General features: G+C 44.0%; 1 protein-coding gene across 4 annotated transcripts; it reads left to right on the top strand.

The window, feature by feature from the left end:
• The first annotated feature begins 344 nt into the window (after window positions 1–344).
• MPPE1 (metallophosphoesterase 1) lies at window positions 345–22322 on the top strand. 4 transcript variants are annotated; one of them, XM_047090190.1, is made up of 12 exons: window positions 345–444; window positions 1304–1386; window positions 6682–6795; window positions 10541–10923; window positions 14089–14197; window positions 16803–16906; window positions 17546–17620; window positions 19462–19570; window positions 19710–19778; window positions 19864–19986; window positions 20685–20825; window positions 21841–22322. In XM_047090190.1, exons 4-12 carry the CDS (start codon window positions 10655–10657, stop codon window positions 22021–22023), a joined length of 1182 nt encoding a protein of 393 aa, XP_046946146.1. In that variant the 5' UTR covers window positions 345–444; window positions 1304–1386; window positions 6682–6795; window positions 10541–10654; the 3' UTR covers window positions 22024–22322. The 4 variants fall into 4 exon arrangements, with proteins under 4 accessions (XP_046946146.1, XP_046946148.1, XP_046946149.1 ...); XM_047090192.1 differs by having other exon boundaries at window positions 19713–19778; XM_047090193.1 differs by lacking the exon at window positions 17546–17620.
• Window positions 22323–22640: the final 318 nt, after the last annotated feature.

Below are 22640 nucleotides of genomic sequence, written 5' to 3' on the forward strand. Positions count from 1 at the left end.
CCCCCTCGCCTTCCCGGACGTTGTTCTGGGGGTTCCAGGGAAGCTGCAGCACTAAGGACTCACGGGGAGAGAAAAGTCTAGAAGACATTAAGGATGGCGCAAAGGACCGAGTCGTTGCGGAAGATGCGACCAAGTGTTGGGTTTTGCTTCTTTGCACCGACTGTTTAGGAACGCCGTGAGCCGCAGGGCCGAGCCGCTACCACCTGGTCTGTCCGCACCGCCCGAAGAGTGCCGGGAGCCCGCGTTCCAGAACGCCGGCCCCCAGCGGGGGCGCGGCTGGGGGCGTGCTAGGGGCGGGGCTAGGGCGGGCCTCTCCTTGGCGACTGTGCGTTTCCCCGCCCGCCCGAGGCCGGCGGGGCGGGGTTCCAGGGCCGACCGGGACCCGCCGGGCCATCCGCGCGGAAACTGGAAGCTGGCGGGGATGGTCGGCGGGCTCCAGGACAGGTGAAGTGATGGGGGTCCGGCTTGCCCGGAAGCCTTTGCTTTCTGATCCGCCTCCCTTGTTGCTCTCCGCCCACAGCAAGCAAGATTTTCCAGGAATTCTTATGACCGTGTTATATAATATTTAGGCTTCTAGGTTAATTGCTATTTCTTGTTACTGCAAACTGGAACCTCCTTGCCTTTTTAGCATTGCAAGTTAGCCTATTGAAAAAACGGTATTCTGGGAATTAGTCATTCTTTGCTGGAGAATCACGATTACTTAAGGCCCCTGTATTACATCGTAGGGGCCTCTCTCTAGTTTACCTATGTAGACTGACAAAAAAAAAATACGTCTTATTAAAAAATACCATTTAAGATGGAACATTTAACATGCAAATAGCCATTGATGACACTGTGGTAATATGCTTAAGATAATGGGCAAGTAAGAGAAAAAAACTACAGGTCAGTGCATGTTAAACATGTTTTAATGTTGTTTTTGGGTGGAGGGAATTTAGATATTTAATGATAGCTTTGAAGTTAAAAGTCAGTCAACGGATAAAATATTTTGTTCCCAGTTATGGATTGCAGCTACTGTTCTTATGTGTTGGGCAATGTAGAACAATGTTGTAATAATATAGAGCAATCTTAATATTTTATGCTATAATTTAAAAGAGCTATTCTAGAACAATAACATGTCAGTCATTTCTGTTTAGTGTGTGGTTTTCAGGTTATTTTTGTGTTGTAACGGCCAATCAGCTTCCTTCTCCTTGTGCCACAGGGCAGCAGTCACTGCCCTCTGGGAATTGATGCATCTTCCACTTTAATTAAATAGCTAAACGAATGAAAGATTCTTCAGTAACACACATATTTTGTTTTATTTCAGGTAGAGGTGCTCTGATTTGGGGGAACACAAGCCAACTTAGGGCCTTCATACCAGTCTCATCTACCAGTTGTATCCTTTAAAAGGTGAGAAGGTGACTTAGTGATATTCCCTTGAACACAGGCTCCCAAGACTTCTTTTTAAATATAAAAGTAGTGGCTTTATGGGGTGCCTGGGTGGTTCAGTCGGTTAAGCGTCCCAACTTCAGCTCAGGTCATGATCTCGTGGTTTGTGGGTTTGAGCACTGCATCCGGCTCTGTTCTGGCAGCTCAGAGCCTGGAGCCTGCTTCAGATTCTGTGTCTCCCTCTCTCTCTGCCCGGCCCCTGCTCGCACTCGGTCTCTCTCAAAAACAGATAAATATTTAAAAAAATTTAAATATAAAAGTAGTGGATTTAGATCCAAAAGGAAGCCTTTGCTCTAGGACATTGTTAGCTTGTAGGGTCTTGTGTGTGTGTTTTGTGTTTGTGTGCTGCTTCCTTTTTAAAGAAAATTGTGGCAAAACCTGCATAACATAAAACTTAACCATTTTAACCGTTGTAAAGTGCACAGTTCGGTGACGTTTAGTACATTCACATTATTCTTCAACCATCACCACTATCCATTTCCAGAACTTTGTCTTTTTCCCAAATTGAAACCCTGTAAATAATGACTGCTCATTTCCCCCCTCACCCACCCTGACCCCTGGCCACCACCATTTTACTTTGTCTCTATGAACTGTCTACTCTAGTCCCTTATGTAAGTGGAAGCATATAGTGTTTGTCATTCTGTGTCTGGCTTATTTTACTTAGTATAATGTCTTCAGGGTTCACCGAGCTGTATCATGTATCAGAATATCATTACTTTAAATTAAAAAAAATTTAATTGTGGTAAAATATACATAAAATTTACTATCTTGCCAACTTTTCATAGACTTTTTTTTTTTAAAGAGCAGTTTTAGGTTCACAGCAAAACTGAGCAGAAAGTAGAGAGTTCCCATATACCCCTGCCCCCACATAGCACAACCTCCCCCATTATCATCATTCTCCACCAGAGTCATACATCTGTTACAATTGATGAATCTACACTGACATATCAAAATCACCCAAAGTCCATAGTTCACATTAAGTCTGCTCTTGGTGATGTACATCTAAGGGTTTTAACAATGTATAGTGATATTATATCCACGTATTAAATATCCACGTATAAAAATACCCAAGAGTATTTTTACTGCCCTAAATATCCCCTGTTCCCCGCCTGTTCATCCCTCCCTTCCTTCCCCTAAGCTCCCTGGCAATCACTGATCTTTTATGGTATCCATAGTTTTGTCTTTTCCAGAATGTCATATAGAAAGAATCATATAGTATGTAGCCTTTTCAGGTTGACTTCTTTTGGTTAGTAATATGCATTGAAGGTTCCTTCATGCCTTTTCATGGCATGATAGTTCATTTCTTTTTCGCACTGAATAATATTCCATTGTGTGAATGTACCACAGTTTGTTTATCCATTCACCTATTGAAGGGCATCTTGGTTGCTTCAGAGTTTTGGCAGTTAGGAAAACAGCTGCTGTAAATGTTTGTGTGCAGGTTTTTGTGTGGATGTAAGTTTTCAACTCATTTGGGTAAGATAACAAGCAGCACGATTGCTGGATCACAGGGTGAGAGTATACTTAGTTTTGTAAGAAACTGCCGAACAGTCTTCCAAAGTAGCTGTGCCTTTGTGTATTCCCACTAATAATGAAGGAGATGGTCTGTTACTCCACATCCTCGCCAGCATTTGGTGTGGCCCGTGTTCTGGATTTTGGTGACTCTAATTTGTGTGTGTGTCTAATAGGTGTGTATCTTGTTCTTGTTTTAATTTGCATTTCTTTAATGACCTATGATGTGGAGCTTTTCATATACTTATTTGCCATCATACTTCTTTGGTGAGCTGTCCTTGAAGGTCTTCGGCCCATTTTAAATTTATTTTCAATTATTAATTTTTCATTTTCCCCCCAGCTATATTGAAATATAATTGACAAGTAAAATTGTACATATTTAAAATGTATGATGTGATGATTTGAGATACGTCCCTATAGTGAAGTGGTTATCACAGTCTACACAACCATCAGCTAAAACATCCATCCAATCGCATGGTTATTTTTGTTTGTGGTGTGTGATGAGAATGCGTAAGATCTATTGTCTTACTTTTGCCCACTTTCTAACTGGGCTGTTTGTTTTCTTTTCTTTTTTTTTTTTTTAAACGTTTATTTATTTTTGAGACAGAGAGAGACAGAGCATGAACGGGGGAGGGTCAGAGAGAGGGAGACACAGAATCTGAAACAGGCTCCAGGCTCTGAGCTGTCAGCACAGAGCCCGACGCGGGGCTCGAACTCACGGACCGCGAGATCATGACCCGAGCCGAAGTCGGCCGCCTAACCGACTGAGCCACCCAGGCACCCCTGGGCTGTTTGTTTTCTTATTGAGTTTTAGGAGTTCTTTGTATATGTTTGATAATAGTCCTTTATTAGAAGTGTGTTTTGCAAATATTTTCTTCCAGTCTGAGGCTTGTCTTGTGATGCTTCTGAATCTCTCTGTACTCCATTTTTAAGTGTATAGTTCAGTAGGGTTGACATTGTTGTCCAATCTTTAGTGCTTTTCCATCTTGCAAAACGGGATCTACACCCATGAAACAACAACTCCCCGTTTTCCCTTTTCCCAGCCCCTTGGTCACCCCCATTCTACTTTCTGTTTGTATGAATTTGATGACTCTAGTTACCTCTTATAAATGGAATCACATAGTATTTGTCTCTTTGTGACTGGCTCATTTCCCTTAGTATCATGTCCTCAAGATTCATTCATATTGTAGCATGTGTCAGGATTTCTTTCCTTTTAAAGGACTGAGGAATATTCCATTATATATACACACGTGCCACATTTTGTTTGTCCATTGATCAATTGACAGACATTTGGGTTGTTTCCACCTTTTGACTGTTGTGAATAATGCTGCTGTGTACATGGGTGTACAGATATGTGAGTCTCTGCTTTCACTTCTTTTGAATGTTTACCTGGAAGTGAAATTGTTGGATCATGTAGCAGTTCCATTTTTAATTTTTTGAGGAACCACCACACTGTTTTTTATAGTGGCTGCACCATTTTACATTCCTACCAACAGTACACATGCATTGCAATTTCTCCACATTCTCATCAATGCTTATTATTATTATTTTTTTTTATAATAACAATCTTGTTTCTCCCCCTCATTTTCTGTTTTTTTTTTTTTTTTTGCTGTTGTTTGCTTGTTTTTGAGCAACTTGCATGAGATCACATACTAGGAAATAATACAACTGGGATATAGACTTCCCCAGCTGCTGGATCATGCCATCCCTGGGGCTTAGGAGAGAACCCAGGAGCTACCAAGCAAGTACATGAAAGTCATGTACTTCCCTTGTAGAAAGAAAGCTCTTTTCTCCAAAAAGGCTCAGGGAAGATTACTTCCCTTCCATCAGAGGGCCACCCAAACTTTTCTTTGGAAGAGTTCCACACAGGGGCTGGTGAGAAAATGTGTTCTGGCCACCTGTTTTGCCCATCTTTAAATTCCTGCTTGGCCCTTTGACCAGAGGGAACAGGTACATCTTCTTTAGCTGTTTCTCTTGTTCCTATGACTGGAGACTGTGAAGCGTTTAAAGACCAGAAGAGTGATAATATATGTTTGTAATTCTAGAATGTTTGAGACGGTAAGCTTAAATGGGGGTCTTTAACTCCGTGGATGCGTATCGAGCACTTACTGTTTGCAGGCACTATCCTGGGCACCGGCAGAGGCGGGATATGAAGACGGTGACTAGTGCAATGAGAAATGTATTTTATATCATGATCAGGACACACAGATCCGTGTACTGAAAAGTGGAAGCAAAAGTTTGGTGAAATAAACTTTATGATGCCTTGCCTTGACTCTGTACAGTGCAGGCTAATTTTTTCTATTCTGTTTTCTTCTATCTAATTTTTTAAAACTCTGGTCACAAACCGCCAAACTGATTTCATGAACCAGAGATGGGTTTCTTTTGGCTTTTTGCAAAATTCTGGGTTGGGAGATGTTACCGATGCCATCGTGTGTGATGTCAGGAATACGGAGTGTGTCGGTGGTAGAAATCAAAATCTCCAGATTCCGCGCTTTAGTTTTTACCAGGGCCCTCTGGGACCTTTAATATCAAGTGTAGCTCTCTTAGAGACAAGTCGGGAAGGGTCCTGAGGGGAGTGCATCTGCCTTTTGATCCCAGCCAGACTGAACATTGTTGGGAGGCCTGTATAGTTTTCCCGCTGGGATATCATTCACCGAGTTTAATAAAACTGACAAATTGACCTTGGGGGGTGAAAACACGAACATTTCAGTAATTTTGCGTTTTGAACCCAAATCTGCTACATGCAAAGGAAAGCGTCTCATATGGACAGAATTCTTCATCACTTAACCACAAGCACTTAACACGCAGAGAATATCATCTTTATTGAAACCCCTCATAGCTTAGTTTTACACCTAGTGATATAAGATGGATAAACATCTTTTCCCCCCATGTATTCACTGAGGAGGCAGGAAGAGCTGGCCATATCTGGGCCTGGGTGGAGCACTCCACAGTGTTCTGATAAAGGACCAGACCCTCCTTCCATTTTGTCTTAGAAAGAACACAGTTTCTCTCCGTTAGCCTGTAAAAGCCTGGATGTGGAAGATATAGTAGCATTTAGTTATTCAGGCTGTGTGGCTGTGGAGATTTTAAATCATTGGCCTACATATTATGGTTGAGATAAAATTACAAGTTTACTTCTAGTAAGGGAAGGGTATGGGGATTTTGGATGTCAAGCATTAGAAAGTCCAACTCAGTAAATGAGTGGGGAAGACAGCCGAAGATGGCCACAGCTTCTAGATTCTAATTTCTGGCCTTTATTCTCCACTGGGCTTCATTCTCCCTAATCTGATTATGGCCATTTGAATTGAGTTCCCTTGCCTTGAGCCTGTTGAAATTCATCAGATTGTAAGGTTTACTGTCTAGTCTAATCCTGATATACCTGCTTCATTTAAAAAAATTTTTGTGAACATTATTTCTGTCAATCTCCATGACATCAGTGGAGGCAAGTGCTGTGACCCCCACGATGAGGCTCAGAAAGGATAAGTGGCTTGCCCAAGGTCACATGTAGCAGAGCTGAGCAGTAGGCGGAGTTTCGTCCAATTCATCGTAGCTACTCTCTCTGCTGGTGGGTATTCATAAGTAGGAGAAAATACTGGAAGAGGAATAAGTGGCTGCTGATTCCCTATAGAGCTCTTCGGTTTTCCTGTTTCCTACCAAGAAAGGTAGGCTCAGTTGTCCCATGTCTGCTCCAGGGGTGGAGTGTCCTTTGCTCCCAATGGCTGGTGGTCAGCATGCTTTTTTTCACAGGTCAGCTGCATCAGAAAACGAGGACGCAGTGCCGTCCCTGGGGTTGGCTTAAGTGCAAGTTGGCTTGAACCCAAGGAGGAGGTCACTTTATACCCATCTGGAAGCAGCCATAAGGTAGGAGTGGCATCTCATTACGTAATGTGCACCTGGCATGGGGGCCTTGCTGTGTCAGTTCTAGGGAGAGATTGGATCCTTTCCCCACCCCATCAGCCCTAAAAATTACTGTCTTCATTTCAGGAGGTAAAAGGGGATATGCTTTGACCATAACATTGAAGACCACATTGGAGATACTACTTTGATGAGTCACACGATGAGTTTGGATAGAGAAGGAGAAGTAGTTTCCCAAGATTTGAGCAAAAGGAATTTTTGCTTTAAGGATTTGGTGTCAGAGGTTGTCAAATAATGGTTTTCACTCTGGTGAGGAGTTCTATTGCTTAAAAATGATCACACTATACTGGAGAGCTGATTGACACGGTGTTAGGGTTTTCTCAAGAAAGTATGGAACAGTACCAGCTAGCTCGCTCTCCCTCTTTGCCTTTCCTTTTTTTCCCCTCCTACCCTCCCTCTCGCCTTCCCTCCCTCTCTCCTTCCTTTCCTCCCTTCCTCCTTCCCTCCCTCCCTCCCTTCATTCTGAGTCCTCTGGCTGAATGGCTCTGTGTGGAATATCTTTTATTTCTTTGTGGAAAAAAGAACACAGACGCTTGAGGGAAGGGCAGGGGCTCCCCCAACCTTTTGTTGCCACGTGGCCTTCCTTAAGCTGAGGAATTGTTCCCTGCCTTTGCTGCAGTCAGCCTGGAGGCAGGGGCCAGGCTGAGCCTCAGCAGGATCCAATGGGAACCTGGGAACCGGGTCGGGGAGAGCCAGCGCCACCTGTGAGTGCAAACCCCGTGGCTTGTCTCTGTGTGTCCTGTTCTGCTCCCTTGGTCCAGGGAAGCTGACAGACTGCAGCTTTGTGTCCCCTCGGCTCCTGGCCCCCACTCTCTGCTGCACTTGGAGGTCAGGGTGGGCCTGCTGTGCTCCAGGCCACCCATCTTCCCTTGCTGTGTTCCTGGATCTTAGCTATCACCACCGAAACCAGCTTCTCTGATGAAAGGAGGTGGGTGTAGAGAAGCAATTAGAAAGTTGTCATTCTGGTTTTTACCTCGGGACCTTGGAGCCTATAAAGAGCAAAGCTTTGCATGTTAAGAGAATTCTGAGGCTAACTCCAGAAGGCTGGCATTCCTTCCTCTCAGCTTGTCCTCTGAGGCGTGAGGAGACATTAAAGTTTTAGGAAGTTTCAGCTGCTGTTTTTAGGATTTCAGGAGATCCTTCCACCTTTTGAAAGAAAATGAGACATTAAGACCAAATGGTTGCTTCAGACATATTTGACTGAATCAAAACAAAGGAAATTGGATGGTATTAAGAAATACATTCATTGTTCCTTAGAGTCTTTGTCTCTCTCTTATGAGCATCACCCAAACAAAATCCGTACCCTTAGTTGTTACTGGCAGCAATTGCACCTCCTTCTGGAGTTTGACTGCTGATAAGTGGATGACAGCAGGAGTCCTTGCTTTCTCCTCACCTGCATCAGATTAAGCACCAGCCTTATGGGCTGGAGCCTTATGGGGTGGCTGCACCCCCCGAGTTGCCCAGAACTGCCCTGTTTTTTTATTATTGTTGGTGCCACCTTTCACTCTCAGAGGAGTCCCCAGTTAGAAGATAAAGTACGGTGATTTTAGTTATGTGGCACAGGGGTTCAACCTTAGAGAAAACAGAGGGGTGAGGAGGTTCTAAGTACAAGGACAACGTATGGCACATGGTCATGGTGGTCGGACCCGCTTGACAAAGATACTATGGATGTTCTGAGTAGAGTTCCAGGAAGAGCATTTGAGCCCAGGTTACATGCACAGCTGCTTTTGACCTCTCTGTCTGAAAGGATGCATTTAAAATCTGGCATTCGAGTCCTGTTCCCTCTTTAATCAAATACTTCCCAGTAAGAATGCCACTCGAGAGCAGGTGGAAGAAAGTGAAGGCTTGGGCACAGAGCCATTCATTCCCCTCCTATCCTCTCATTTCTTCTTTTCTGAAAAGCCATAGATGGGCGTGAGGGCTTCGTAGTCCAGCAGACCATTGTCACAGCTCCATTTGGAGAAGCGTGAAGTGTATCCATCATCTTTCAGTTTCTGAAGGCACTTTCAATTCTGGGGTTATGTTTTGAACCTTTGGTAATGGCTCAAAATACATGTTTACCCCCATTTATTTTTCTTTAGGTAATTTTTATGTTTACCCCCACTTAGTTTTCTTTAATCTTACCCTGTAGGTAAGATTTTTAAAAAGTCCTGTATCTCAATATAGAATGCCGCTGTGCAGTAAGCGAGGGCCTTTTATAGGGACTCGGGCTTACATGCAAACATGAACAGCTCTGGAAACGGAATTTTGCAGACATTGTTGTAGACCCTCCAGGAATGAGACTGTTCGTGACCCCTTGTCTGTCAACCATATGAAGGTTCCTGCATTCATCTTAGAACATCATTTCCCCAGAAAGGGCTTTTTTGTATATATTGGCTCAGTGAGCATCTGGTCAATGTCTCTCATAGCCCCCACCCACTCTGAGACTTCTGGAGTTTTTCCCATATCTGAGTTCTCTGCAGCCACCAGGTCACTACCCTTTAAGATCCTCATCCTTTTTTTTTTTTTTCTTTTTTTAAATGTTTATTTATTTATTTTAGAGAGAGAGAGATAGAGAGCGAACAAGCAAGGGAGGGGCAAAGAGAGCGGGAGGCACAGGATCTGAAGCAGGCTCCAGGCTCCGAGCTGTCAGCACAGAGCCTGACACGGGGCTTGAACCCATGAACCGTGCGATCATAACCTGAGCCAAAGTTGGATGCTTAACTGACTGAGCCACCTAGGCGCCCCTAAGATTCTCATCTTGAGCATAAGATGAAGAACTTTAGTAGCATTCCACTTTTTTTTTTTTTTAAAGTGGGCTTCACTCCCCTCCCATTGCGAGGTTCAACTCACAACTGTGACACAAAGACCTGAGCTGAAATCAAGAGTTAGCCGCTTAACTGACTGAGCCACCAAGGTGCGCCGCTCCCCCACCCCACCTCCCCACCAACATGCCACTTTTTAAAGCCCATTTCAGGTCGTCCATGTACCAGCCTTTTTCTTCATATGTGTCAAAAGTAAATGCTTTTTTTTTTTTTAATAGGATGCAAAGTTCATTTATGATTCCAAAAAATCCAGAAACATTTTAAAGTTTCCCATAGAGAAACCATGGCACATAAATGTCTTCTGACAGAAGGCCATCCAGAATTTTAAGGCCGATTTGCAGGTGAAAACCCATGTTTGTGAAACATATAGTCCTAATGCATCATTGACAGATGTGTGCTCTGTGAGGCTCCGGCCTCCGAGCCCAGAGTGGAATGGATTGCTCAGATCCCTGAAGCACATTGTCTGTGAATATTCACTTCTTTTGTGGAAAAGCAGTGTGGAAAAGTGATGAATTCATACCAGAGGCAACACAATGCAGGGGGCTTCTGGCCTGTTGATTTGTAAGGTCCAGGAAGGGCAGTGAATCCCTTTGGGATTCAAGTTACTCCTACTTAATATTTGTTGACTTTCCCTATTATGTGTCCTACCTTAACATTGTCTGGACAGATTGTTATTTAATGATTTCCAAAGTGGTAGTAAAACCTTTTTTAGCGGGAAGATCATTCTTCTAGCATAATCTGACATAGTATTCTTGTACAAGTATTGGACACTTCATGTATTTGGCAATATAGGTAGGATTCTGGAACTCATTAGTTCTTAAAAGAATGAGATAGTGTGTGTGGCATTATTACGGAACGTAATCCAATCATTTCTCTTTTCCCTGTAGGTACATGGCTAAGCCCTGGACACCTGCCGCACCTTATGCAGGATTCCACAGTCCCCCCTGGTGAATTCTTGATGGATTTCACTCCTGATTGCTGGCAATTCCTGGGCAGGAGAGATGGCCCTGATCAGGCTGGGGTTTGGAAGGCAGCATCTTTATCTGTTAAGGAGGAGGAGTTTCTTGCTGTCGAAACTCATAGCCGTTGTCTTTGCTGTGCTTCTATTCTGCGAATTTTTAATCTATTACTTAGTGATCTTTCGATGCGATTGGCCTGAAGTGAAAACTCCAGCCCACAACAGTGGACAAGAAACTCTGAAAGCCATGTTTTTGGCTGATACTCACTTGCTTGGGGAAATACGAGGCCATTGGCTAGACAAATTACGAAGGTAGGAGCTACAGTCAGAAATCTTTCTGATTCTGAATCTTTCTGGTAGAGAGTCTCTCTCCATAGGTCAAGGTACTCATTAGTTATTTTCTTCTCAAAGAAAGACACATGGGACATGGGACTTTTCCTTAAACATACCATTTGCTGAGCATCTGTTATTTATAAGGACCCAGAATTTGGAAGGCAGGTCTGGGTTTGAGTCTTGTGACTTTGGACAGGTTACTAGGGCTCCTCCAAGCCTGTCTGCCTCCTTGTTAGTAACAGAGACCTTATGGGCTGTATGAGGAAAATGCCCACAGTAAGGTCCAGCACATGGGTATGGCCGGTCAGGGTAGGTTTCCCTTTTCTCCTGGGCAGGGGGAGAAACAGAGCTGGGTTGGTGGTCCTCTCTTGCAGGCAATGGTGTGTAGTTTATGATTTTATTTTTTAAAATTATTATTATTTTTTTAATGTTTATTCTTGAGAAAGAGCATGAGCAGTGGAGGGACAGAGAGAGAGGGAGAGACAGAATCTGAAGCAGACTCCCAGCTCCAAGCTGTCAGCACAGAGCCTGATGCAGGGCTCAGACTCATGAATTGTGAGATCATGACCTGAGCTGAAGTCAGACACTTAACTGACTGAGCCACCCAGGTGCCCCAATGGTGTGTAGTTTTGAGCCTACTTGAGCAGATATGTGGCTTTCACCCTGGGGAGAGGATCAGGTCCTGTCTCTCCCACTTAGACCTGCCTAGCATAATCCATCTGCTTTCCCATCAGAAGGCTTTTTAAAAAATTTAACTGTGATAGAGTACACATAACATAAAAGTTACCATCGTAAACAATTTTAAGTGTACATTTCAGTGACATCAAGTACTTTCATATTGTTGTGCAACAATCACTGCCAGCCGTCTCTGGAACTTTTTCATCTTCCCAGGCTGAAACTTGGTCCTCATGAAATACTGACCCCTCCTTCCCCCTCCACCCCAGCCCCTGCAGCCACCATTCTACCTTCTCTCTCTATGGATGTGTCTACCCTAGGTTCCTCATATAAATGGAGTCATACAGTATTTGTCCTTTTGTGTCTGGCTTATTTCACTTAGTATGATGTCTTCAGGGTTCATCCATGTTGTGCATGTGTCAGGATTTCCTTCCCTTTTAGGGTTGCATAATATCCGTTGTATATGTAGACCACATTTTGTTTCTCCATTCACCTGTTGATGGATACTTCCACTTTTGGCCATTGTGAAGAATGCCCACCGAAAGGCGACTGATGGGGCTTTCTACCCCAGGGCATCAGAGCTCTTTTCTTGTCCTTGGTGACGCACTACCCTGCCCCCTTTTCCTCATCATGACTGCATTTGTGCAGGTCTTTAACCTTTACTAGGAGGAATATCCGTGAGCACTTCGGATATGGATGAACCTTGGGGGTTGGGGGTGGGGAGGGGGTGAGATGTGTAATGTCCTTAGAGGTGAGTGACAAAGGCGAGACAAAAGAAGGAAAGATGGATGGGGTCTTCCTTCTTTACTCAGAGTTTTAAACCAAAGGAGGCATGAGATAGAGAAGGGCCAGGGTGAGATTTCCTTGGGCTTCATTTGGGTTTTACCAGTTGAGCTTTCTTCCCTGCCCTCCTGCTGCTGCTGTTTCTAGGTGCTTTCTTCTCCAGGGTGACTAACATTCAATCAAGAAAAACTGAGAAATGAATTTTGGGAGGTATCTTGAGTGAAGGGGTGCACCACGCAGCAGTTTACATGGGGCCTGGCCAGTCTTCTCTGACCCCAAATTACCCTCCCCTATTTATGTGCCCCGGGATGTCACAGTCCCCTTGGGTAGAGGAAAAACAGCCAGGAGGATGCCTTAGAAAGCAGGAAGAGTTGGAATCCTTAGGAATAGGACACAGGTCATAGTTGGTCAGGGAGAGGGGAGGGTGGGTCAAGGAAGCACTAACATGTTTGAACACCTATTGTGTGTTGGTGCTGTGCTGGGCACTTTACAAATGCTATCTCATGTAGGGGCGCCTGGGTGGTTCAGTCAGTTAAGTGTCTGACTTTGGCTCAGGTCATGATCTCACGGTTCGTGACTTTGAGTCCTGTGTTGGGTCCTGTGCTGACAACTCAGAGCCTGGAGCCTGCTTCGGATTCTGTGTCTCCCTCTCTCTCTGCCTCTCCCCTGCTTGCACTCTCTCTTTCTCTAAAATAAATAATAAGACACTAAAAAAACAACCAAACCCTAAAACAACAGATGCTATCTCATTTAATCCCATAACTGTCTTATGAGAGACATAGGATTTATTATTCCTGTTTACTAATGAAGAATAGAAATCAGAGAGAGTAGGCAGCATCTTCAAGGCCACACAAGTGGTTAATGGGTGCAGCTGGAGTGCCTGTCATGTTCTAGATCCCCAGCTCTTTTCATTTACTTGTCTTACCAATGGGATGATTTCTTGGATGTCTGAAGTCTCTAGGATTTACAGTTTTGGTATTAGCTAGTCTGATTCTCTCATTATCTCCTCCCAATTCTGAAGGCACGTAGGAAGTTGAGGTCCCTTCAAGAAGAAAGTGAAACTTAAGCCAGATGCTATCATCTCCTTGGTGTGCTGTAAAATCAGTCTATGCAAGGCATCTTTGGAAGCTGCGTTAAGCCCTCCCTGACCTCTTGGGCTGTCATGAGGGATGGCTTCTGGGGTACAGTGTGTGTGGGGCCTGATCTGTGGGTGTCACATAGGGGGAAGTCAGCCTTTAAGATGTGTGGGCGGGGCAGTCCAACTCCCTGGGGGCTGTTGTTCCCCACATTGAATCAGATATGGACTCTGACCCTTCCAAGCATGGATGGGAAGCAGGGATGGGGCCATGAAGGAGAATGGGACTGTTCAGTTTCCTTTTTTTAATTTTTATTCTTAAATATTTATTTGAGAGAGACAGCATGCGTGCGCTAGTGTGCGCAAATGCAGGAGGGGCAGAGAGAGGAGAGAGAATCCCAAGGAGGCACCACGCTGTCAGCGCAGAGCCCAATGCAAGGCTTGAACCCACGAACTGTGAGGTCATGACCTGAGCCAAAATCAGGAGTCAGACGTTTAACCAACTGAGCCACGCAGGCGACCCTCAGCTCACTTTTTAAATGGCCCATAAGACAGATCTGGGCTCTCCTAAGAAACAGACTGATGCTGTGCTTTTTCCTGTTGGCCTCAAGGGAGTGGCAAATGGAGAGAGCCTTCCAGACAGCTCTGTGGTTGTTGCAGCCAGAAGTCGTCTTCATCCTAGGGGACATCTTTGATGAAGGAAAGTGGAGCTCCCCCCAGGTAGGACCCTATGATCCGGGCACCCTCATCCCATCCTGCTTTCAGGGTGCAGCACAGGCAGCCCAGAAAATCCATGAAGCGGTATCAGTGAGAGTTGAAAGTTTTGCTTACTACCAATATTAAAAATGTATCATCTATCTTGAAGGTCATTAGGATCTGTACCTTGAGTTAAGCTAATCTTAGACAGTTGACCCTTGAACAATGCCAGGTTAGGGGTGCTGACCTTGTGTAGTCAAATATCTGTGGGTAAGTTTTGCTGCTCCTCAAACTTAACTACTAATAGCCCACTATTGACCGGAAGCCTTACTGTTAACATAATTAGCACATATTTTTTTATATTACATGTATTCTATACTGTATTCTCTCAATAAAGTAAGATAAGAGAAGAAAATGTTATGAAGAAAATCTTAAGGAAGAGAAGATACATTTATAGTATGGTCCTGTCTTTATATCTATATATATAGATATATTGTATATTATATATATACATATATATATATTATATAGAGAGAGTATGGTCCTGTCTATATCCACATATAGGTCAACCCACACAGTTCAAACTCTTCTTGTTCAAATATCAATGGTATTTGTTTATGTAGGAAATAGGTAGTTTAGTCAGACCTTACTTTGTTGGAATGTGTATTCCCATGATCCTCTCAGAAAGGGAAAAAGAGGCAAGGTGGGTGCAAAGTTGCTTTTCAGCAGAATTACAGAATGCATATGGAAATATAATTTGACTTAATGCTCTTTTATTTAACCACGAAATTATGAGAACTGTGCTATAAAAGTTACTTGCTACTCTCCTTTTTCTTTCTTCTGAGGGAGAGGTGCAGAAGGGGCCTTAGGGGCCTGTTGTGAGGCTACTGTGCCTGTAGGGGTCTCCATCTGGGTAGTGAGGTGGCATAAGCCTTTCCATCACCAAAGAGAAAGGCTGTTCTCACCCTAGCTGTCAAAATATTTGGCTTATTATATTCCTGGAATTAACGGAAAAAAAGAAAAAAGCTGTTTTGCTGCTTAGTTGAAAATGTTTAGTCACAAATGGTTTTTAGAAGGGATTTTGGGGGGTGGGATATTTTTAAAAAATCCATTGGCATTTCCCAGGATAACCCAAAAGGCATACAAAGAAGGTCTTGGTCCAGATCTGATAGAAACCCACTATTTATAAGGTTGCCTTGTTCGTTATAATCTAGTCTGTAATTAGATATAAGATAATGGAAATACTATATGCAACAAATAACTAGTTATAAAATGAGGCTGGATATACATGTTGCTTTTGCATGTTGGATATGCGACAAATAACTAGTTATAAAATGAGGTTGGATGTACATGTTACTTTTGCTTAATTTTGAAAATTAAGGGCAGCATTTTATGTTTTTATGTTTTTCTAACTTTGTTATTCTAACTTTATTTTTATTTTTTAGTGTTCTTTAAAAAATGTTTACTTTGAGAGAGTGAGTGGGGAAGGGGAAGGGGCAGAGAGAGAGGCGAAGAAAGAGAATCCCAAGCAGGCTCTGTGCTATTAGCTCAGAGCCCAATGTGGGGCTCAATCCCATGACCCTGGGATCATGACCTGAGCCCAAATCAAGTCAGATGCTCAACTGACTGAGCCACCTAGGCGCCCCTATGTTATTCTACCTTTAAATGTTATATGTTAAAGTGAAGTCTTTGTAAATGTATTGAAGGACTCTCTATCCAGCATATTTCTCTAGTGTGGACCTTATTTAAAACTTTTAGGATAAAGTTAATTACTATTCAACTAAGTATTGTCTTCCTAGTGTTTGTCCAAGTGATGTTTTTAGGCTTAATAAAAGTCAGAATGATACAAATCTAATTCTCAAGCTTTAATAGTTAAAGCAAATGTCAGCAGAATCTTGAAATATTTGTTGGATTTTGTCTTTCCCCCACATCCCATCCGTTCTCATTCCCACAGTTGTAACCATGGGGAAATGCTAAGATGAGGGATGTACTCATCCTTGTATTGGTTGAGACATACGAATTTGCTTGGCATTTCCTAAGAGCCTCTTCTTACAATGTGTCCAGATCTGGAGTGATTATCAGCCTGGACTCCATGGTTGGGCTTCGGGGGATCTTTTCAGGGGATCTTAAAACAATGGATGTATGAATCAAATATTTTGAGGATTGCCATCTAATGTTTTAATATGGGGGAATATCATTTAAATTTTTTTCAATGTTTACTTATTTTTGAGAGAGAGAGAAAGACAGAATGTGAGCGGGGGAGAGGCAGAGAGTGAGAGGGAGACACAGAATCTGAAGCTCTGAGCTGTCAGCACAGAGCCTGACATGGGGCTTGAACTCACGAACCATGAGATCATGACCTGAGCCGAAGTCAGACGCTTAACCGACTGAGCCATCCAGGTGCCCCTGGGGGAGTATCACTTAATTAAAAGTTGGCATCAGATTAAATAAAATATTAAGTCTTAGAAAAAGAAGTATGACATAGAATTGGAAATTCTAAGTTCTACATTAGCTCTATGAGCATCTGATTTGGACAGGGTAATTAACTTATCAGAATAAGGAGCATATTTTTTAGCCACAGGGAAGAGAGGTTTCTGTAGCTCTCAGCAGTGACCTGTTTTTCCCACAGGCCTGGGCAGATGATGTGGAGCGGTTTCAGAAAATATTCAGACACCCACGTCATGTGCTGCTGAAGGTGGTTGCTGGCAACCATGACATTGGCTTCCACTATCAGTAAGTAGTTCAGTGAAGCATTGCATCCTGAGGGCTCTCCTTAACTATAACTTTAAACGTACCATTCTGGTGAAAGCCTTACTTATGCTGTGTGGGGGACATTTGTTGCCCTTGAATGATGTAAGCCCAGGAGCATAAACTCCACAAGGGCAAAGATTTTTGTCTTGGCACTTGTATACCCTTAACAAATCTCTGTTGAATAAATGATTTGTATGTGCCCTTGGGGGATTCTGACTTGAAACTTACGTTTAATGACCAATTGTTTTCTTTGGGACTCAGAAAACAAGACCATTTACACTTTTGTAAATGGCATTTATATAGTGCTTATGATGTGCCAGCCTGTTTTAAGCGCTTTACTTCCTTATAGTAACTCATTTAATCTTTCTGATGGTCCTGTTATTTTAACCATTGTGCTGGTGAGGAAACTGAGGCTCTGGGGACTAAGTCACTTGCCCCAGTCTTTACAGTCAGTCAGTGGTGGAGCTGAGATTTCCACCTGGCCTGGGCCAGCTGGAGCTCTCACCTCAAAAAGCTAGTCTGGCACTCAAATCCTGAGTTATTTCTTGTGTTTATGCTAAGTCTGAAGAGGTCCTAAGATGGCTTGCTCTGAAAAATGTTTCTTTTTACAATTGAATGTAGGATGAGCACATACAAAATAAAACGATTTGAGAAAGTTTTCAACCCTGAAAGGCTGTTTTCTTGGAAAGGAATTAAGTGAGTATTATTTATGAATTAAAAAAAAATTTTTAACGCTCATTTATTTTTGAGAGACAGACAGATACAGAGCATGAGTAGGGGAGGGGCGGAGAGAGAGAGGGAGACACCGTATCTGAAGCAGGCTCCCAGGCTCTGAGCTGTCAGCACAGAACCTGATGTGGGGCTTGAACTCATGAACTGTGAGATCATGACCTGAGCCAAAGTCTGACACTTAACCAACTGAGCCACCCAGGCACCCCTATTTGTGAATTCTTAAGGAGCCCTTCAGTCCTTGGAAACTTAATTTTTTAAGGGAACTGTCTTCGCCTGCCACACCGGGCTCTGTGTGGCGTGGTTTACGGTTTCTGATGAAGGCACCACAGGCCTCATCCTGCCTGACGGTCACTGTCAGAGTCACCAGCCCGGTGGACCAGCCAGTCTCTGACTTTGCCTAGCCACTGAGGGCAGCGTCTTCCTGTGTGCGGTGTCTCTGGGTGATAGAGATTCCATCAGGCCACTTTGTAGAGGAGTATATTTCATTTGTTCAAAATGTACTTGTTTCCCTTTATAAAGGATGCTATTGACATCATGCTATCCCAGGATTGGGTGGAGGTGTGTCCACTGGGCTGTGTAGCTGTGTGCCCCACCCCCACGCCCGTCAGCCTTGATCTGTGGACCAAAGTGTCCCAGCCCTTTTGTCTGACCACAAATGAGCACCTGCTCTCCTTCTGCGTGGCCATTTTCGTGCTGTGTCTGGACCCTGTCGAGTCCGTGTGTATGTTTGCAGCACAGTGGACGAGACCATACATGGTGTTCTAGTTGCAGACCTAGTGGAGAGAGAAAAGGTGGGAGAGGAAGGCTCTTCCTCTTTAGGTCATGGCCCCCATGTGTTTCCAGCACTCGTGACTTTGGCCGTGATAGCTCACTGGGCCCATCTCAAGAGATGATCTGTGACACTCCCAGAGACCAGGTCGGGGGTTCTCTACAAATGCTCGCTCTTTCCCTCCCTTTGCCCATAGGACTAAGTTTCTAGTAGCGTCCTTTCCTGAGTCATATGAAGACTTGACATAGTTGTAGTTCTTTTTCCCTAGGGAGTAGAGTTTAGGAAACTTGAAGTGCACTGACCATATTTCAGATCGTTTAGTTAGCTCCTTCTCACTAAAATTCTTTAAATTTCAAGCAATCTTTACTGACAGGTGCCTTCTTCATGCCCAGTTGATACGTGTGTAGGAGATGAAAGCATATTTAATGGGAGTCTATAAAAATATAATTAAGGTAAAGTGGTTGTAAAGGGCAACCAAAACTGACTTTATCATCATCCTAATTTGGGATTATCCATACCAGTTAGCTGTGACCTGCAAACCCCCTCCCACCCTGCCTTGTTTTCTGAGTGCGCAGATGTTAGCAAATGTTGCCTGTGGTTTGCTTTATGTAATAATAACAGTATCTAACATTTACCGAGTACTTCCTAGTGGCAGGCTTGATGGTAGTATTTCATTCCGTCCTTACCACAAGTCAGTGGCATGGGTGTGCTATTATATCCCTGTCTTTTCACGTGGTCAGATGCGAGGCTCAGTGGTAGTCTGACCTCAGAGCTTCTGTAATCTGGGATTTCTGAAAGTTCAAGATTAAAAATCTTCTTATGATGTCTTAGACTCCACTCCCAGTATACTGCTGTTTTGTTTTCTTGACTCGTACCTAAAAACATAGATTAGTCGAGTGGAGATTTAAAGCTGTTCTGGGGCATGTTTCTTCACACTATGGGTGCTTTCCTTTTGCTTCACGGGAACAGCATTGTGAGAAGACAGTACACGGGAAGCCCAGTGGCCCTGACTCTCTGCCTCCTCCCTCTGTCTCAGTTTTGTGATGGTCAACAGTGTTGCCCTGGAAGGGGACGGCTGCAACCTTTGCTCCGAAGCAGAAGCTGAAATTATCGAAATTTCTCACAAACTGAATTGCTCCCGAGAGGTAGGAGAGCATCTGAATGCACAGGTGCTTCTGTTCTGGCATCTTCTGCGGTGTGGTTGCTGCACTTTGTGTTTTGTCCACCTCTCAGTTCCCTCTTCCCTTCCTGCTGGGGTTGCCGGGTTAACTGATTCCTCCCCAACAGGAACATCACTCCAGCAGGTGCACAGATGAGCAGCCGCTGCCGGCGTCAGCCCCGGTCCTTCTGCAGGTGAGCGGGGAGAAGGTGGCTCTGCATATCTGGTGGACCAACCAGGGCCTCCTGGTCACATCTGACCGTCTCTAAATCCTGGCAGCATTTCCCCCTTTACCGGAGAAGCGATGCTAATTGTTCCGGGGACGACGCCGCACCTCTGGAAGAGCGGGACATCCCCTTTAAGGAGAGATACGATGCACTTTCCCGGGAGGCCTCACAAAAGGTTTGCTGTGGACTCCGATGCCCCCCAACAGACAGACAGATGGCTGTCACAGTTAGCCACCTGAGGGCGGAGGGCAGGGCTTTGGCAACATCAGCTTTTCCTATCACCCTTTTGTCCCTCCCGTACCCCACCCCCGGTACTTCAACTGCCTAGTATCAAGTTAATGAACATCCTCAGCTTTAAAAAACTTTATTCGAAGTTTTTTCCACCAATTTAAAGGTATTTGGAAATGTGAATGGAACTTAGAGTTAACTTTGGGGGCTTAGGATGTGCTGACTTGTATGTATTTATATAATACAAATATGTATTTATATATTACACAAATATGTATTGTATAATACTTAAATTATAATTATGATATATCAGTATATGAAAATATTTTTGTTATTTTATAAAACATAATGTAAATATTTATATCATATAAATACATATTTGTGTAATGTATGATATGCTGTACTATGTGATAAGATACAAATATATTTATAAAATACATCTACAAAAATATTTATAAAAATATAAAATCTGCGATGAGAAGGATAGATTTTCCCTAAAAGCTCGAACTTACTTTTGATAGGATTTTAAGAAAAAAATGAAGCACTCTACCAAGTAGGGATTTTATATTTATGTTACTGAATACGGGCCCCGATGGGGCTCTGTCAGAGCACTAACCAGCTATCGCTGTCCCCCGGGTGCGGTAGCTGCTCTGGTGGCTCCGGCCGCGACTGGTCCTGAGCGGCCACACGCACAGCGCCTGCGAGGTGCTCCACGGGGCGGGGACCATGGAGATCAGCGTGCCGTCTTTCAGTTGGAGGAACAGAAACAACCCCAGTTTCATCATGGTAATGTGGACGTTTATTTTCATCTGAAAGCTTTCATATAAGTATTGACATCAACACAGTAATCAACTATTTAATTGCTGCGATCCGTAAACACATACAAAAGCTGAAAATACAAACTTCCCCTGCTCCACACGCGCACTTAGTCTGATACACTGACCCCTGTCTAAACACCTCCCTGGGGACAAATAAACATGGCATTGCTCCTGTAGGGGGCGGGGTGGGGGGCATCTTACAGAGTGATTCCAGGGACGGCACTGTTCTCAGGTCTGAGCCTCTGTGTTTTTAATTTTCTAAGGAAACAGGATCATGTCTTCATTAGCCATACTCCATCATCTTGTCTTAGGTTCCAAACGTGCCCATTTGCTCTGGCAGAAAAAGGCTATGGCTCTTGTAAGTTAGCTCAAGATGTTTCAGTTAGTGGCCACCTGGTGTTTATTTCACCCAGGTCATAATGCTTTTATGTCAGGTACTTTTACTTCATGAAAAGGTGGGGAAACCCTCATGTTTTCAGATTCAGAGTAAACGAAACCATTCCCCAGTGTCGTTCCGCACAGCAAACATGTCTTCAGAAAAACCCATTGAGGTGCCCCCGGCACATGCATTTCTGGGTAACAGGTTGCTTACTTTAGCATCGAGCGCCATGAGAAATGGCCTTGTAGTCACTCCCCATTTCTCAATGGCCACTTACATATGGCCTCTTACATATGCCTCTTGTATCTCTGGCACGTATGCCCACTGCACTTTAGAGGAACCCATTGTGCCGGGGACTGGTTTCAACGGAGAGGTCAGCTCCACTCGGCACACTGGGAGCCTCCACGTTGTGTCTCCGATCAGTGCTTGGGGTGGGTGGCTGGCTCGTGGAAGCTGTGCCCCGCAGTCTCAGGGGAGGAGAGCCACTTCCTGGCCTCACCTGAGGGGACCAAGAAGGCTGCGTCTCCTGTTTTGTCTAAGACTGGTGTGTTGGTGCTGCGGCAGGGCTCTCACTGCAGCATCGCTATTCTCATTTCCTTTCCAGGGCATGTTGACCCCCACAGAGTACGCCCTTGCCAAGTGCTACCTCCCCTATGAGAACACCGTTCTGGCCACATACTGTGTAGCAGTTGGGTTCCTTGCGGTCCTCATGTTAGCTCACTTTAAGCTCCTAGCCTCGCCTCTTCTCTTTGGTTGGAACTTGCTCAGAAAACTTAAGACAATGTAAAGCGCAGGAGACGCTTTTGCATTTCGTCACAAATAACAAAGGCAGGAAAACTGAACTCTGGGTAGTGCTCATGTGAGAAGGGGACAAAGGGGGTGGCGGTCTTTACACCCATCACAGGAACTGTAAATCACGGATGCGAACTCCTGCAAGGATAAATAGTTGACTGTACTATTCTCATGCTATAACAATGGAACGTGTACTCTACAACAAGTCTGTTTTCTCATTTTATCAAATATATGTATAACCAAAGATCGTGTCTGTACAATATGTAAAAGCTATTAAAGTCTCACTTGCATGCACTATGCTGTCTGTCCTTCCCCAAGATGGAGCCGGCACCTGGGATTATGTGTGCACAAACACTGGGCTTGCTTCTGTCCCCCTACGAAGTGGGCCTCAGACTCCTATATATTATAAAGCTATGCACTTAAAATAAAAGTACAGACGCCACAAGCAGGAATATATTGTTCTCACAGACTTTTGTGCTTCTGTGCTCATTATGGAATCAGATTTTTAGCTAAGTGTAATTTTCTCTCCAGCAGGCCAAGCTGTTAAATCTGAATTTAATGTCTGTCTGTGATCAAAAGAAACCTGACAAAGAGCTGGGAAGGGGCTTTTGG

The sequence above is a fragment of the Lynx rufus genome, unplaced genomic scaffold (assembly GCF_022079265.1).
Source record: "Lynx rufus isolate CCGP_SWC_20201006 ecotype Redwood Valley unplaced genomic scaffold, mLynRuf1.p SCAF_29, whole genome shotgun sequence".
Classification (NCBI taxonomy): Eukaryota; Metazoa; Chordata; class Mammalia; order Carnivora; family Felidae; genus Lynx; species Lynx rufus.

Coding starts and splice junctions, on each gene's coding strand:
- MPPE1 (XM_047090190.1), top strand. CDS start 10,655: ATGGCCCTGATCAGGCTGGGGTTTGGAAGGCAGCATCTTTATCTGTTA. Junction 16,907..17,545: donor GACATTGGCTTCCACTATCA/GTAAGTAGTTCA, acceptor AATTGAATGTAG/GATGAGCACATACAAAATAA. Junction 19,779..19,863: donor CAGCCCCGGTCCTTCTGCAG/GTGAGCGGGGAG, acceptor AAATCCTGGCAG/CATTTCCCCCTTTACCGGAG.